Genomic DNA, 16,383 nt, shown 5'->3' on the forward strand with positions numbered 1-16,383 from the left:
TTTACAATGAAAATGGCAGCTCGAATGGCCATCTCTTTGTCAGTAAGAGGACTTTACAAGAAACATGCCTCTTCAATGAAGAGACAAAGGCAACTGCACCGATTTCAAAGTGCCGAAATGAAATAAGTGGCCCCTGGCTTTCTTCCATTTTTTTCAAAATCAGCAGAGGAGCATCAAATCGATAGGAGTTGTTGCTAGCGGCCCCTTTTACATCTATATATCCTGTCTATCGAATGCAGCCAGTATCGATAGGAAGAAGCCAACGGTGTAGAACAACCGTGTTGACTGCGACTGTCACTAATAGCCCTCTTCGGAAAGGAATCAACGGAGGCGAATGGGAAATTGTTGAGAAAAAGGACTTTCGAGAGGGTGTTTGTTATTAGGATTTAAGATGGTGGGCAGCACTTTGGAAAGGATTTGCTCTAAAAGTACTTGTCGGTAAAAGCATTTACAGACTGCCAGTTGTCTTATCCCAGTAAAAGCGGCTATTTTTGCACTAACGTCTGTTTAGCGTACTGACACGCTTATTCATTGCTGGCTCAACAAAGATTGTCGTATCCACATAGTACATTCATATCACAGCAGCATTTTATTAATAGAGTCATCGAATTTTACGTCCCGTATTGCCTCATAACATTCCTTAGCTTGTGTCACCATCGGCTACGGGACCTCTACCCCGATTTGTGCATCGATACCTAACTATTAGCAGTAGTTATGGCAAATGTTTACGTTTTCTTGATCCGATCTGGTTTTTATTGTATTCTTCTATGACATATATTCGTGCAAGATGTATAGATATGTTGTTCAGCAATCAATGCGCGAACAATCGTGGTAGATTATCAGTTACAGCAGTATCAATTTTTTTACGCCAACGTCGCAATTTGCTGACCAAATCTCAGCGTTAGAAAAAAAATAGGGAAAATTGTAGTAAGGAGACAAAACTGGGTTAATAATTGCTTGTACGATCGGCGTATCATTCCATAAGTCTAGTAAAAAAAAACTCGATAAGTTCAGCGGAATCCATCTCGGTTACTTTGGTGTGGCAGGTACTTGATGCTATATCTGAAAGATGATTCCAAGGACTTTTCCCATGCAGATCATAGCCGGAAAGTGTACAATATAAAAAGTAAGATTACCTAAATCTTTTCGTTCCTAAATTTGACTGAAGTCTATCTCCTTCTTTCGTTTATTCTCCTACGATTCAGCGCTGACGCATGCGAGCTCACCCTATTTTCGCATTGGTTGCTTGACTCCTTCTGTCAACCGCCGTGCCTCTAACTTGCGGGCGACACATGTTTCTCACTTATAAGAGTTCGTCACGAACAGACGAATGATTGACGGCCTTGTACAAAGCCTGTTGCGAAGTGCCGTACTAGGCGCTAGTGACGGAATATTTTCCTTGCATTACAATTATTCGGACCTTTCCAGTAGTCTCAATGGCTGTTTTATAACATAAAATAGGACAACAAGGCCAACAATACTCCGTGTCAGTGCAGCATGGTAGACATCTGAGGCTCCTCTGGCAAGTGGGTCTCGCCTCGGTTCTTCGTCGGCGATGACGTATCGTCAAGGGCCACACGCCATAGATCCGCCACAGGTTATTGGTCATAGCTTGCCATATTAAGTTGTCTAAAATACTCTGCAGTTTTCCGCCGGCCTTGCTTTTCTCTTTTGTCGACCGATAGCCACCGATACCCCACCGCTGCTTCGTAATCACAGATTCCATTTTTCCCGTTACATAAAAGAATGACCTTTTTTATTGTGAAGAACCATCATATCCGAACTGGGTTCGCTCAATTGTTGTTCAGCCAACCGATTGGTCCGCCGCACCTTCCGGCCTGTCAGAGATTCGCAGGCCAGGCATGGGACAGATTCGCCTTAGAACACTCAGGGACTCGTTCCACATAGAGGACGCTTTCAGCCGCTTTTGTAGCACTGCGCGTTTTGTTCTCTGCTAGCATCGCTTTCGCTAACCACCACAGGTGAATAGAAACGTTACCACTGAAATTTTCCAACTCGTCTTGATAATGCTACACGCTGCCAACATCCTCATAGATGTCACGAATATATTTGATGTACTTGTGTATAGCAGGCGAATGGTTAAAGTAATTTACAATTTAAGTAGTTTTTGAACCGAACTCGACGAAGTGATTGAGCCCCGATCGTCGTCCATAGGCACCGGCTGACATCCTGACGTTCTCGTCACTGCTCGCGCTGCAATGATGAAGAGAATTAGTAGGGAAAAATCTCCTTTAAAAGAGCCCCTCTCTGTGTGGTTTATAGATCGCAGATCTGAAAGGGACATCGCTAGCATGTGACTTACGATGAATATTATTGAACGGTTCAAGCTACATCGGCCGGCCATTGAGGCCGCTTAGTTTGAATCGCTATTACATTGTTGCGATTCTATATCTACTATATGGCGTTGTTTGTCTATATGCGAGCGAAAAATCGTCGGCGTATTTATGCCACATGCTTCGAGTCTTTACGTGGTAAACGCGCAAATACGCCGGAAGCAAGATCTGGGAAGGAGAGGAACGCAGCGTATAAATATCCACATGACACATATCAACAGATGTGTGTGCTCTGTTAGGTAATATGTTTAGGTGCATAAAAGCTTCAGGCCCAGTGCATTAATATGAAATGCGTATAGAAAATTTAGAATGAAAATGGGCTTTGCCAGATATCCATACGCGCGAGATACATCATAGTAGTAGTATAAAAAAAATGTTATTTAAAATACTGCGGATCTTTTCGACAGTTATTACATAAACGGATCAATAGGGTAGACTTGAAAACTAGTAGAAGGTAACTAGCAGGTAGGACGGGCCCAGAATGATTAAATGTTTCATTAGCATCGCTGATATTTATATATCCCAGTGCTGTTATTAGTTAACACTATATATAAAAGAACTTCCCAGCCACTGCTTTCGGTTCGTGGTTCGGGTTCAATAATGACTCTCACTAATAATAATTCCCTATTGTTTAGCTGGGACTGCATACTTCGTACAGGAACCAATATTCTTCGTTCCAGTCTGCAGATTTTCCGGCTTAGTGCCTCCTAATCATTTTTTAAGTCTGAATAACTTTTTTTTTCTACGTAAGCTGACGCATCAATGCTAAAGTTAACGTCATTTTACAAGAATAATAAAGGAGGTGGGCGTGGGAGGAAAGCAGTTACGCAATAGACGACGTCGTACGCTTGATAAAAGTGAATGCCTTTTCATAGAAATTATGTCGTGTAGTATATTGAGTGATAGTCTTGACCTCATAGCCCCAAACGACAATCGTCTCAAGATGGCAGGGACATGTCTATGAAAGGCAAAGTACGTAATAAATTAAGCATAAGTAGTTGAACCGTTTGAAAAGTGTCTCCTCTGCTTCGCCCTGTTTATCACAAACAGGTCATTATGTACGGTAGCCGGTCGTGATAAAACGTACCGCCGGGACTGTGCACGCGGTTGTACTAATGATATAGACACGTGCCATCTTCTAACATCTGTAAGGCGTTTATTAAAAGGCAGAAGGTTTTTGATACAGGAGTTTGATGACACGTTTAGAGTACGAGGAGACTCGAAGGCTTATTTATTTAGTTAGGTAACCTTAACTATCTTCTGAGTGACTAAAAGAACTAAGTCTGGTACTTTCGCGCCCTCATGCACATTGTGTATCTTTTTTAAGCTATAGAATCACAGACCATCCATGTAATAATCTGAGAACTAATAGCAAGAACGAGTAAGTTAGAGGCTACTCGTTAACTTAAAGTTACTCTATTGCATTTATGCACCGAACCAATCTAATAACTTTATTACATGTAATTTTTCTAGCTGCTAGTGCTAAAGTCCTTCCAGATTCATAGGCCAAATAAGTGACAGTTTAATCAGGGTAATCTACGTCAAGATAAATTAGATTGTCGTTATTTAAGAAATTACCTATAAATGGGCGGGACGCTGGAGGGCTCGAGAACACAGCACACACTTCCCGAATTTTTTTAATGCTGCTTACAACTAATCGCCCAGTGGTCTGCTGCGATCAATGCTACTCCCACTCTACCCCATGGCGATTTCCATGGTATTATTTGCAAGAGCCTATCGATATACAACGAGCCGGTCTGGAATATTTATAGAGCCGCCGGTGCGCGATCTTTTTGGTAAATCTAGCATCTAACGCAGCGAATAAGCAAGCAAATGCGAACTCCATCTCAGAACCCAGATCAGAAAAAATAGCGGAGCCGGTCACAGATGGTGAACGGATGGCCAATTCAGTATCTCAGTATGAATTCGTTAAATGAGCGTGCACATTTTGAAGGGATAAGATGCGAACGAAGTTTAATGCAAAACTAGAGGATTTATCATAGGAGTAATAATGTGTAAAATGCCTATAACGGATGGCGGAGAAATTAGCAGAATAATTCGAATTGGAGCTTTATATGGGCTGAGGCCTAACAACAATAAAAATATTTTCGTATTACATCGCGTCTTTCACAGGCTCAAACTCTGGGCATATGGGCCTACTTTCTTGCACATAGAGGAACTTCCTTTATTCAAATAAACTATTGTGTTGTTGAGCGAATTTCAAGTATGAATTCTGCCTCAGCCAAAAACCTCACTAAGGTATATGTCCATCTATCTAAATCTTCCCGCAGTTTGCAAGGACCCACAATTGCTAAAATCTATTCCTCAGTAAGGAATTTATAATACTAGAGGAAAGGACCGTTGCAGAAGCAGTATCACATTGTGCTCGTTTTAAACCTTGACCACGTACCTTATTACTCCAACTGTTGTCTATAACTTTCAATAATAAGGCAATACCTATATCAAGTGAAAAGGAAAAACACATTTTTCAAGCTTCAACATGTCTAATGTAATTTAAAAAAAACATGCCATCGAGGAAGGATGATATCAATTCTGTGATCTATTCAATCTTCATAGAGATATTCATCATTTGTTAGGGAAATTAATCTCCGGACATGCTAATATTGTTGTACGTATTCGGGTGCTTGTATATGCTAGTTATGTCTGCAGATGACTAATCCACATAAATTTCTGTGAAAGCAAAATTTTGACGCCAAACGTATTTCTAGAAAGCGAATTACTATCTTATTTGAACCAAATGCAATAAATAGCATCTCAAACGTATCCCCTAATTGCCATTAACACGCGACGGCATTCTAGGCTATGGCTTGTATCGCTTTGCCTACTACTGCCTTAATCCTCGATGTTATTATTACTATTATAGAAAACGAGACGATAATTAGTGAATTTGTACTGACTTGTAACGAGGCGATGATGCCTTATACTTAGAATATCAATTTAGGACCAATTAAAAGTCTTGAAACACCTGGAAAAATCACTTTTGGCCTGTCGGTTCTTTGCTGATTCCGTCACCCGGTCGGTGAACATTTCTCCTCATCCTCCAAATTCAACATAAAATCTTTATAGGGAAACAAATATCTTGCAGGTCCCTCCAAAAGATTTACATCCAACTTACGTTCATTTACTCGTGTCGATCAAAGCGTTACCTTATTAGGACAATATTACCACATGAGAAAGTTTATTATATCTAGAATCTAATACACTACTCTAGTGGAAATGACTAAGCCAAAGGGATTAACCAAGCTTTTCAAGCCTTTTCCGTATATATTGGAAATCATAATCTTCTTTAATAGAAAGTTTTCCAATGAAGCACGCGGCACACTTCAGATACATAAAGGTCCTTGGTGCGATAAGGCAATCTAAAATTTTATGTGTATTTTCAGTTTTTTTAATGTCCCTGCTTATCTGGCACGATATCTCAGAAAGTTTACAGCGCATTAGAATTTGGCCTGAAAAACAGCAAGCGTTCGAAAAAGTTCTCCTACATGAAAAGGGCAAAGTCTATTCTAAGCGCACGTTCTGGTACGTCCTATACTAAGAAGGCTCGCTTCACCAAACTCAGCTAAAAACAACACTTCAAGGCCAAATGAGCAATTTTAGCAGAAAACTAATGAACTTTATTATTTCTTCCATATCCTATAAAAAACTATTTTCTTAAATTAATCTATATGATTTTTTTTGCATGAAAACCCTCTGTGTAATTGTCTCATAATTTTATACCGTACCCAGTTCCCTTACTGCACAGTAATATTAATAATGTTGCAATCAACAACTGATTGTACAGACAAGGCAAAACATTTCTGCGAAGGTCAAGTTCTCGTGAACTTATATGCATTTGTAGCAACTTCTTTCTGAATGACTGTATCCGCTTCATATCATTGTATATATAAGAAACATTTATCATATTGTACTATTTTTAAGCACACAAAAGAGTTATTTGTGAGTGTATACCCTTGTCAACTTCCTGGCCTTAAAGTCTCTGCAAGTATCCTCCTCTACATTTCTACCTGGTACGCCTTACTTAAACTAAGACATAGGTCATTTTTATGCTAATCGACCGACTCAAATGTATGCATGGAAACGTAAACCAATTTAATTAATCCAGCCAAGTAATTCAAACCGTTCGAATTCAAGCACCTTTTTTTTTAAGAAAATATCCTCTTTCAGCGTGGGTACTTACACCTCATAATGCGACCATTTTCTATATCTGTAGTCTTTTGCACATAGCAGTACATGCACAGAAGACAGGCGTGAAAGGTCTACCAGGTGTGGGTATTAGCATGTCGACACAAGCTGTCCACCAGCGCCGTTCTTTGAGCTACAATGGGTAAAGTCACTCGTGTGAACTCCGCTGTGTAAAAGTGGCAGAAAGAATGGAGAAAGATCTATCGTACCTTATCGTGGAACCGCTGGCTATGCTGGGTGCCCTGTCACCAGCTACCTACTCATATAAATTTGTGATACCGTAGTACTATAGCGGTTATCCGACAGTCTAAGTAATGCCCTTCTTTGGGCCTCCAACGCTGAGTAGTTTTGGCACATCCGACAGCCTATGGTCCTGCCTCGGCTTCTGGCTCGTGCTTACAACATGCCTCAAACACCGAATTGTCATTGCGAAGGTGAAAGACGACTGCGCCGGCAGGAAAGATAATTAACGGTCGGTCGTATCTGTGCAAACGGGCAATTCATAGCGGCCTTGTAGCCTACGTATCTCTAGACCGAATTTATAGTGTCCTAGCGATATAGCTTGGGTACATCTGTTTGCTTCGGATCACGAGCTCGAGAGAATCATTCCGTCGCTAGGCGCTTTCGAGAAATAGCAGTGATATTGCCCCCTTGCTCAAGAAGCTCACCGACCCTTCGATCTTTAATGCACGTGCTATATAGGGCGACAAAAGGGAGCGAAGGTAAAGAAGAGCGAAATTTGGCGGAACGCACGACGAGGTAAGTTTGTGTGCTTATATCCTACGATGTCACACAGGGTGGGCCAGCGTCATCCAGCCTGACTACATATTTGTTGTATGTGACCTTGGTAATGTCGCTGTCCTTACTTTGCCTACTACCGCTCGCCACTGACGACTTTTGGCTTACGTTGACGTTGGGTTACGGGCAAAAAGCGGTCGAGTACAACGTGCATTCAGGGAACTGCAACGCTGTTAGCCATAGTGGCAACCAAGGATAGAACACGAAGCCAGCTTAGATGGGACCACATCAACGTTTCTGATGGCGTACATTATTGAAGCTCAACAGATATGTATGCAAATGCATATAAGCGAAGCTAGGCAGGCGTGATCACATATGAACACAGAGAGGGCAAGCTGACTTGAAATCCAACAGAAAACGGCGCTTGAATCGATCATGATTCTTTAATTAAAAGAAAATGTCAAAAGTAACATCAATCAAGTTTAGTCTGTCTTCGAGTGGTTTTCCTAAATAATGTGACCATCAAGTCATCGTATTTTTGGCTCCTGACATCCCTCTCTCTGAGTAAACTCTCGATACGTATGTATGATGTACCACGATAGCGAAGAACTCACTTCAATCTAAAATTCAAATTTTGATTAAACTCTTATTATCAAATTAATATCATCGATAACCTCGTAGCAAAATGACATTTGCTCACTCATCCGTTGACTTCATGATAAAATTTTTCGTCGATCTGCTAACTTTACCAAGTGCCTACGGTCAGCGTGAACGTCATAGTAGGACCAGTATAATAGGGCCAGCTGCGAGATAAGATGGACATATTCTATCCACTCTGTGCCATAAATACATTGCACAAACTTCCCTAGTTGTTCCGCGCATTCTTTCCTCGACACGTCTCCTCCCTTTTTTCTAGTGCCGCTCGCGTCATGCAACACGATGTCAGCTTGATTAATTTAACTTAAGTGTGGATTTCAGACTGAAATGCCACTATCTCGTTTGCCCTCTGCAACCGTACCGTCCGCCCCTCCTGCCAGATATTTTTACGGCAGAAGATTTAATACAACCTTCGAGGGCGGCCGTGAGGAGTGACGGCGAAAGTCTGTCCCGATTGACCTGATCAGATGCCGGAATGACCCGTCTAAGGCTAATGCTGTTGAGACACTTCGAAAAACAGAAGACTGATGTGTGCGTATATACTGATGATATTTCTTTTCTAATGTCGGAACAATTTAATTATGTTTAGAAAGACTGCCGAGAAAGCATAGATGTAACACAGCAAAAGTAATTTAATTTGGTTTCTCGAAAAAGAGGTTCATTGAGTTCAGCTTGTCATTCAGCGTTTATTGACGGCACACTGTATATATATATATATATATATATAACATGCCGTATGCTTTATATATATAGATAAAGTTCCTTTGAAAAAAGCCCAAGTTCCAATAGTTGTTTGTCGGTTTGAGTACTACATGCGTTGACAGCTTGGATTCTCTATTGGTTCTGACACAAGGAAAACGCAACCACTGTTATTTATTCGAGATATAAAAAAAAGTTTAATTTATCTATAGTGAACATAGTGTTTTTCCTAAAATGGACAGTAATCACGTATGTATGTATGTATATATATACCAGTTATGATCGGTATGTTTATTGTTATACAAATTACTCCATTGAACAAAGGATGGAAGGTAGAAGATATTGCAAAAGAATCCACGTAGAATGCCCACCTTTTCCTCATAGCGCGGATGTTCCGCAAATGATGGCCACTCGGATCAATAACGACGCATTGCTGATTCACGAACTTGAGCAGACATTTCATTAGATATTGTGGCGCATATTGTTCAATTGCGGTTTTTAAGCGTTTGCTGGTAGACTTTATTTTCCCGGCCAATCGTACGGGGAAAGCCCATTGGCGTCGAATCAATTCTATGGAACATCACCTGCTTAAACGACTTTTATGAAAATTTGCCCACACAGTACGATGTCCTATAGAAGATAACATATGCTGTCTCCACCACGTACCTCCGTTAAGTTATTTGCACCAGTGTATTCATTGTTTTCGATATTTTGTATGTATATAAGTTATCGAAGTAGTTGTGTTATCAGTGGACATGATTCCTTTTCAAATGAACTCACGTTCAGACAATGCCCTATCTAGAACAATAGATAAATTTATTATTATTTGCAGCATGATTTGTTGGGATGTATAGGTAAAAATGTTCGACGATGTGTTTGAGTGGCTCATGAATTAACGCTTGTTTGGCGCGCTCGACAAGCAGTGACGGCCTGTCCTCATTGAAAATAAGATGTTGCAGACGGCTACGTTCTTGTACATCTTAATCACATGGTCAACTAGATAAGAACCTTGTATTGTACTCATTCCGTAGGAAGCACGATGATTCTACTACTAAGAGGAAACTTCACACTTGCGAGTCCAGTATTGCCGTTAAGCATTCCGGCCATCAGACAGACGGACGGACGGACGGACGGCTGGCTAGCTGGCTTCCAGCCTACTAAGCGAAGCGTATTTGTCTATGCCTTGTAGGTTCGAACCTTGACCACAACGTGTTCCTAAGATTAGGGGGCAAACACGTTACCCACTAAAGCTTTAAACCTGCCCGGCGAAGTGCTGACATTTAAATAGCATTCCTAGAGACTTTCAATATAATCTTAGTTCTCAGAGCAGAAATAGTCCGAAATTGTTCTATAGACCACTGTATTATAGAGTTACTGAAATAATTACGAATATCAATAGCGGCCCTTGCTATTCCGTTAATTTACTTTAATCGCAGTTACTCGCTGATCTTATCATGGTTATTTTCTACCCGTAATTGAACAAGAGCCACTTCCAAGCTACGAAGTTGTTGAGATACTAACCTGGCATATTACGTCGTACAATTAAATGGTGCCCTAACCTGATATGGGCAAACAATATCTTCTCCGTAAACGAACGATGTGATAACTGAATTTGTAAAAGAAACGGAACCTCTTTTTGTGCCTTACTGTTACATATTCAGTACAGACAACGTCTAACGAAAGTTATCAATTTGCTCAACCGTATTTGTTCTACAACAACCACATTTCAGGCTTTTTACTATTCACGATGGTGCTGTGGTAAGGTGTTTAGCCACTAGTTGGCCTAGATTCGAATCTGGACGCGTGTAAAAAAAAAAAAAGTGACAATATAGCAACCCCTTTTCTCTATGATTTATTCGTATAGATTTTTTTACGCTGACAGATTTTCCAAGTAACGCTAAACAGCAATATAGCGGCCCGTCGTAGAAAGCACGGTCAAAAGTCACCCATGCAAACAAAAAAAAAAAAAGTATCTTTATACATTTAACGATTAGAGAAAGTATGCACGTGAGTTTACTACTATCTGATCCGTTCTCATGAAAAATACTGCTAAAATTCAGAGATGAACGTATTGAGGCATCTGAGATTTTACGTGTATTAGAATAGATTTTTTGTTATACAATATATGACATTTAGAATCATGAAACCTCATTTTATTACTGTTTTTCTTTCTTCTATTTTATGAATTCATTCGGCGTTTTTTTTTCTATTTTGGGCCACTTTCCAACGATAACACGTTCGTACCACGCGGTAGGTCGCAAATTGCTATTCTAGGTTATCCAGTCTCGGGCTCTAAATTTGGGCTGTCGTTACATTTGCTATCGACTCTAGTATTTCGGCGCGTATAGGAGGTTGGATAGAAAACTTTTAGCATGTTTAACATACGGGTCTAGTCACTTGTTGTGGCTAGGTCTTTGTACGTTTGTCTCAAATTTTGTAGTAGCAACAAAGGAAGCTTGATGTTGTTGTTACGGTCACGTAATAGCAACAAGGATCAAGATAAATGTAGTCTTGTTGACTAAACTATACTTATATACATATATTATTTGTATGTATATATATATATATATATATATACATTTTTTTGGCGTCATTGGATCTATGACCCACCATCGTTCGAGCGCATAATTGATAGGGATGATTCCGACGATGAAGACGTCCTTGACTCAAACAAAAACTTTCAAAAGTTCTTGCAATGGATATTTTACAGTGATACTAAAGCCATCATTTGTGCAATGATTGTCAATTATTCGAGGAAAGACACAAAGTTTCGCTGTTGTGTTTATCCCATAGTAAACTTTACAGTTCGTATGACTATGAAGAGCGCTATAAACCATGTTTTTTTTTTACAGATTCGCTTTCTTTTGAAATAACATCTCAACGAGCAGGAAGATATAAAACGGACGTTTGTTGTGACATGCGTTAGCTTTTTGTCAAGAAAGGGCCCGTATGCCTTGGCAAAACATAGTATATATAATATTGCATATTTTTAACAGCGAGATTTTTAACGTGTCGATATGCGCTAGCCTATGAGGAATGACTATCTCGGCACTGAGAAATTTTCCGAATGGCGTTTTTGTACACTTCGCAAGCTACGGAAACACTACAATCGAAGAACAGCACTATTCCAAACTTTTTCTATCTAGCTGAGTGAACTTGATAGGAAAAATCTATCTCCTTAGCGATTCGAGTGGAAGTAGCTCGCCGTAAACGTAAACCTTTTGCTTTGAGTTGAGCCATATTAACTTACAAACAAATACATTCATTCAATAGCGTTCATGCTGCTGTCGGCTTCGTTCATTACTATGCATCTCGAGAACTAGTGTGCACCCATCATTACGGTGATAAGAATGCTAATGCACATAGTCTTGCGTACGAGCCCTACTTAAGTATATATGTCATAAATTGACGTACTTTTTTGTTAATATTACTTTAGCGCAAGGAATAGGCCGGCTATTGTGCGCACTTGCTATAGGGCGCAGTTCCGTAAATTCTCTCTCATGTCCCGCTTGTTCAGAAGCGTTAAAGATAGAATTTAACTATCTTCCATTCCGAACGATGAAGCTCTCACAGGGAACTCAGAGAGATCCAGCTTTTGATCTCCTCATTTCTAGAGTCAGTAATCTGCACTGTCAGGGGTACCTCTCCATCGCATAGACACTAACTACTGAAGGTCTGGCTGACTTTTCTGCTACAGGCAATAAACTCCAACGACTTCGAATGAGCTTAGCTAAGTTTATGATATTGGCGAAGTGCTGCGTCGTATCGTAGCAAGCGATTAATAGAAATAAGCACCAAAATGTGGCCCGAAGACACGTTCGAATTCTGCCGTGCGTGGGAAGCCTGCGCTGAGCGATACCATTCATTACATCAGCAATTTTTAGGATAAATAAACGAACTGGAGCAATGCCCTATGAACTGTCCATAGATAGATAGATAGATATAAATGCGGCGTAAACTACTTTATTTGCTGTTCTACGTCAGTCGGTCAAAAATTTATTGTGTCGTACCTTCATTTGAGGTCAAGAGGTTGAGCTAACGTGCGCAAAATTTCGTAGATCCTGACAAGCCATAGCCCTGTGTGTTAAACGGTTGTCGTTTCTTAGGCCAATATCTATTGTGAAAGCGCACCTGAACGCTGTCATCTGTTCCCATAGAATTCAAAATAGATGAAAAAGGAAATGTTTAAAAAAAAGAGTAAGATCGTAAGTTGAGTAATTTGAATAGCGCCGTCCTAATCTATATAGCAACCATTCATAATCTACTCGAATTTGAGTTACCAGCAATAAGCATGCATTAACCCCTATGATTTCTGCTGACCGTCAATACGACCGCCTAACTGTTATGTTTAGACCGAACGTCCTACATCTGTTCCAAATGAACCTCTGTAGGGGAACAATTCTAAACTGTTTTATTGAGTTTGTCTTTTGGCTTTGCTTCACTAGAGTTCCACCAAAGTTAGCCACTCTCGCGGAGCGATGTAGACCGTGTTGGAACCGAGGGAACGGCCTCAATAGAACGCCCTCGTCCATAATGTTATACGTGACATCCCTGTTCGGCTTTTTACGCGCTTAGTCGACCACTATTTCTGTTAACTCGACCATTATGGACCTATCTCTCTCAATCTTGCTGAGATGATCGTAACGCCTGTGCACCGAAAAAGCGTACTAACACACTTGATTCCGTCTATGGCCACGTCGCTCCCGCTAAACGCCAAAGTTAGCAAAGGTCACAAAGAGAGTTGTTCAAGAACATATGGGTAACAAATATTCCTATATATATATATACATATGAATGTTTGTTACCCACATGTCAAACGCACATACCTGCAACAAATATATGTCGGCACGGATATTTCGATCCTTAAATCGTAACCGAATGGCGGGGCGAAAACGTTTTCCCTTTCATTTATATAAGATTCTGCTACGATCAAAAGTTGAATTATCAGGCATCGGAATTCTATCGAATTGTAAAAGACGGAACGAAGTGCAGAACCGCAATAAAAATTGATACCCATCTAATTTTGACAAAGGCTTGATGCAGTATTGATTCCTGGATACCGAGGGATCACGTCGGTGAAGCAGACGGGTGAAACTGACGTTTAAACACCACCCTACGAAGGAGGCATTCATCTTGCATTGTAAAATTTTTCCTCAGCTTCTTTTACTGAGGTGTGTTGACACAGCCTGGTCCTACAACGCTGCATCTGAAATGACGAAAAAATTAACTACGGTGCTATTCCAAATAGATGCTATTCTACTGTGGCATATGCTGCAGAAAAAGGCTTTTTTCTGGTAAAGGTCCCGATGATCCGGAAATGTTTAGCTCCCTCTGGGCTCTACCGTATGCGAAATAAACGTTTTGAGTTGCTTCTAGCGAAGCGTCAGTATCCCAAATGCACTTTTTTTCTTCCTACATAATCATTTTTGGAGCCCAAAAAAGTAAAATTTTGTGAATGAGACTCAACGTTTAGTTAATAGTAAACAAAAAAACTAAAGAAGACGAAACAATAGGGAAAAACCTTGTTCACTTTTCTAACAACAAATCTGGGGGAAGGTGACCTTATAATGACCACTGCATTTTGTTCCGGAAGGGGAAGACTGATTTAAAATTTCGATCGGACTTTGAGAATTTTTTGAGGGTGCACACGGGTCAGTAAATTAGTACGATTCACGTTACTAGATTGTTTAGGTTCGCTATTTGGAACAGCTAAGTATTTGTTCTACATTCCACCAAACGTTTGTAGAAAGAAACAAGTAAAACAACGATCTGTTTTTTTCTCGTCACAATTTGGGCCTACAGCTGCTACACTTCCTAGAGTAAACTAAAAGCAAACTATATTTGATGAAAGTTATAATGTTTGAATTATACCACTGATCACCCTGAAGGCCCTATGGGCCACTATATTTCGAACATATCTGAAACCCGATGTTGCTGAAGTCAATTTTCCATAGAAATTTGCGAGTAAAGCTCAACATAATAGCAATGAGTATATGTGCATATATGCTAGAATAGGACATTGTAGTTATATCGCGCTCGTTATACCGCACGTCGTTGCCAGGAACAACGTACCATTAAAAAAAATTTAACAACTTTAATGGCAAAAACGCAAACTTCAGACAGAACAATATTATCGATGAATGCACTATATTAGGGACAATAATGATCAGAAAACAGAATCTACATTAATTACACTGAAATCATGCATAAACACTACAGTTATATAGACCTTACTTTAGTCTTGTCTAGCCTAGTCTAGATAATTTTGGCGAACGCTATACACACTGTTATTGTCTTTTCTCGAACAAAATGCAAGAGCTTTATATAAACCTATAGTAAACGAGTTATAACCCTTGAAGTGCTTAACTTTGAAGTAAATGGAAAAAAAAATGCCATCAGCTTCACTAGCCATAACCACAGCTCCTTTTAGAGATTGACGCATTTTCCAATTAATTTTGCTGAGTGACTGACATCGTCGCACGAAGTCATTAGTGGCCCTTTACGTTTCGAATTTTACGTCCGGTATCGCTGTTAGGCGTTCCATTAACCTGCTGGATTCTGCCTGCAGAATTCGAACCTAGAGTACAACGGGCCTATATGGCTCTAAATTTGGCCTATGTAACCTCACTTTTGCAGCGCCATATTGGTCAAAAGGCATAGGTGGTTTCAATTGATTTTTCGCGAAAATAGTTTTTTGTAACAGTTTTTGACGGATATACTGGCAGATCTTTTCCCATGTCACCGGTTCTTTTCAACTATAGCATTAAGCTGATGTTGACCGATACTGCCCCCTCCTCTAAACAAAATTTCCTTTTCTCCAGAATGGTCATACTGACAAAGCTCGCACAACCGGTAACATTGACTGACCAGGTCTACTAAAGAATAATGTTAAAGAATAATATCAGCTTATTATTTTCAACGATGGCATAATAGAAAGAAGCGAAATTTAGGAAACAATAAAGTTCTCATAATACGACTATGTCAACCTGTTGATTTTCACACTCCTCTAGGTCCTCGCAACCTCCGCGTGTGGACGATATTGTACAATGTACAGCATAAGTAGATTTCACGTGTAACAGGTACTAACGGCTCTGATCAAGTGTGCCGCTGAGCTTAAGCTTCAAAACTATAAGACGAAGGCAAAGCTTCATAAGTTAGAGAAGAAGTTTAGCTATTCAATGGTACTTCCATATTATCTTTAAAGCACTCAACCTCCCGGAAATTAAGGCATTCGCGTCGTCACAAAGTCGAAAAATGACAAACGTAGGTCTTCCATTTAGTTTTGCCCCAGCTGTGATTGACGGCGAACGAAAACTACTAAACACAAGTAACCGCTATATTGTAACAATGTTCACATCTCACAAGTTCCATCAGCTCAAGTTCGAAGTGTAAAAACTATATGCGCAAAACATCTAAAGCCACGTGTCATATAAATCATTCTGTCTTGTATAGTGAAACCTCAAATACCTAAATAGTCAAAAACATATATATATATATATAAAGTTTATGAAATTATGAAATTACTAAAGTTATTATCGATTTCTAAAACTTGTTCGATAATAACTTTAATATTTCATAATTTTAATATGTTCACGTAGATCTTTTAGAAAAATAAAGCCTAATTTTGAAAACGGATTTATCTACATTTTCGTTAAAAGCACTCGCTACATTTTCATTATACATCACAAAAACGTTCTGTGAATGAGGAAAAATCTTAGTTTCATTGCAT

General features: G+C 39.8%; 1 protein-coding gene across 1 annotated transcript in view; it reads right to left on the minus strand.

Annotated features, from left to right (window-relative positions):
• Nucleotides 1-724: 724 nt before the first annotated feature.
• Nucleotides 725-16,383, minus strand: part of LOC111252394 (metabotropic glutamate receptor 2-like) — a 185,847-nt gene continuing 170,188 nt past the window's right edge. Inside the window, exon 14 of the mRNA XM_086991923.1 lies at nucleotides 725-2,214. Within this exon, the coding sequence (XP_086848049.1) occupies nucleotides 2,111-2,214 (104 nt within the window). The 3' untranslated portion in view covers nucleotides 725-2,110. The remainder of the gene's footprint in view (nucleotides 2,215-16,383) is intronic.

Source organism: Varroa destructor, unplaced genomic scaffold (genome assembly GCF_002443255.2).
Source record: "Varroa destructor unplaced genomic scaffold, Vdes_3.0 BEIS01000006.1, whole genome shotgun sequence".
In the NCBI taxonomy this organism is placed as follows: Eukaryota; Metazoa; Arthropoda; class Arachnida; order Mesostigmata; family Varroidae; genus Varroa; species Varroa destructor.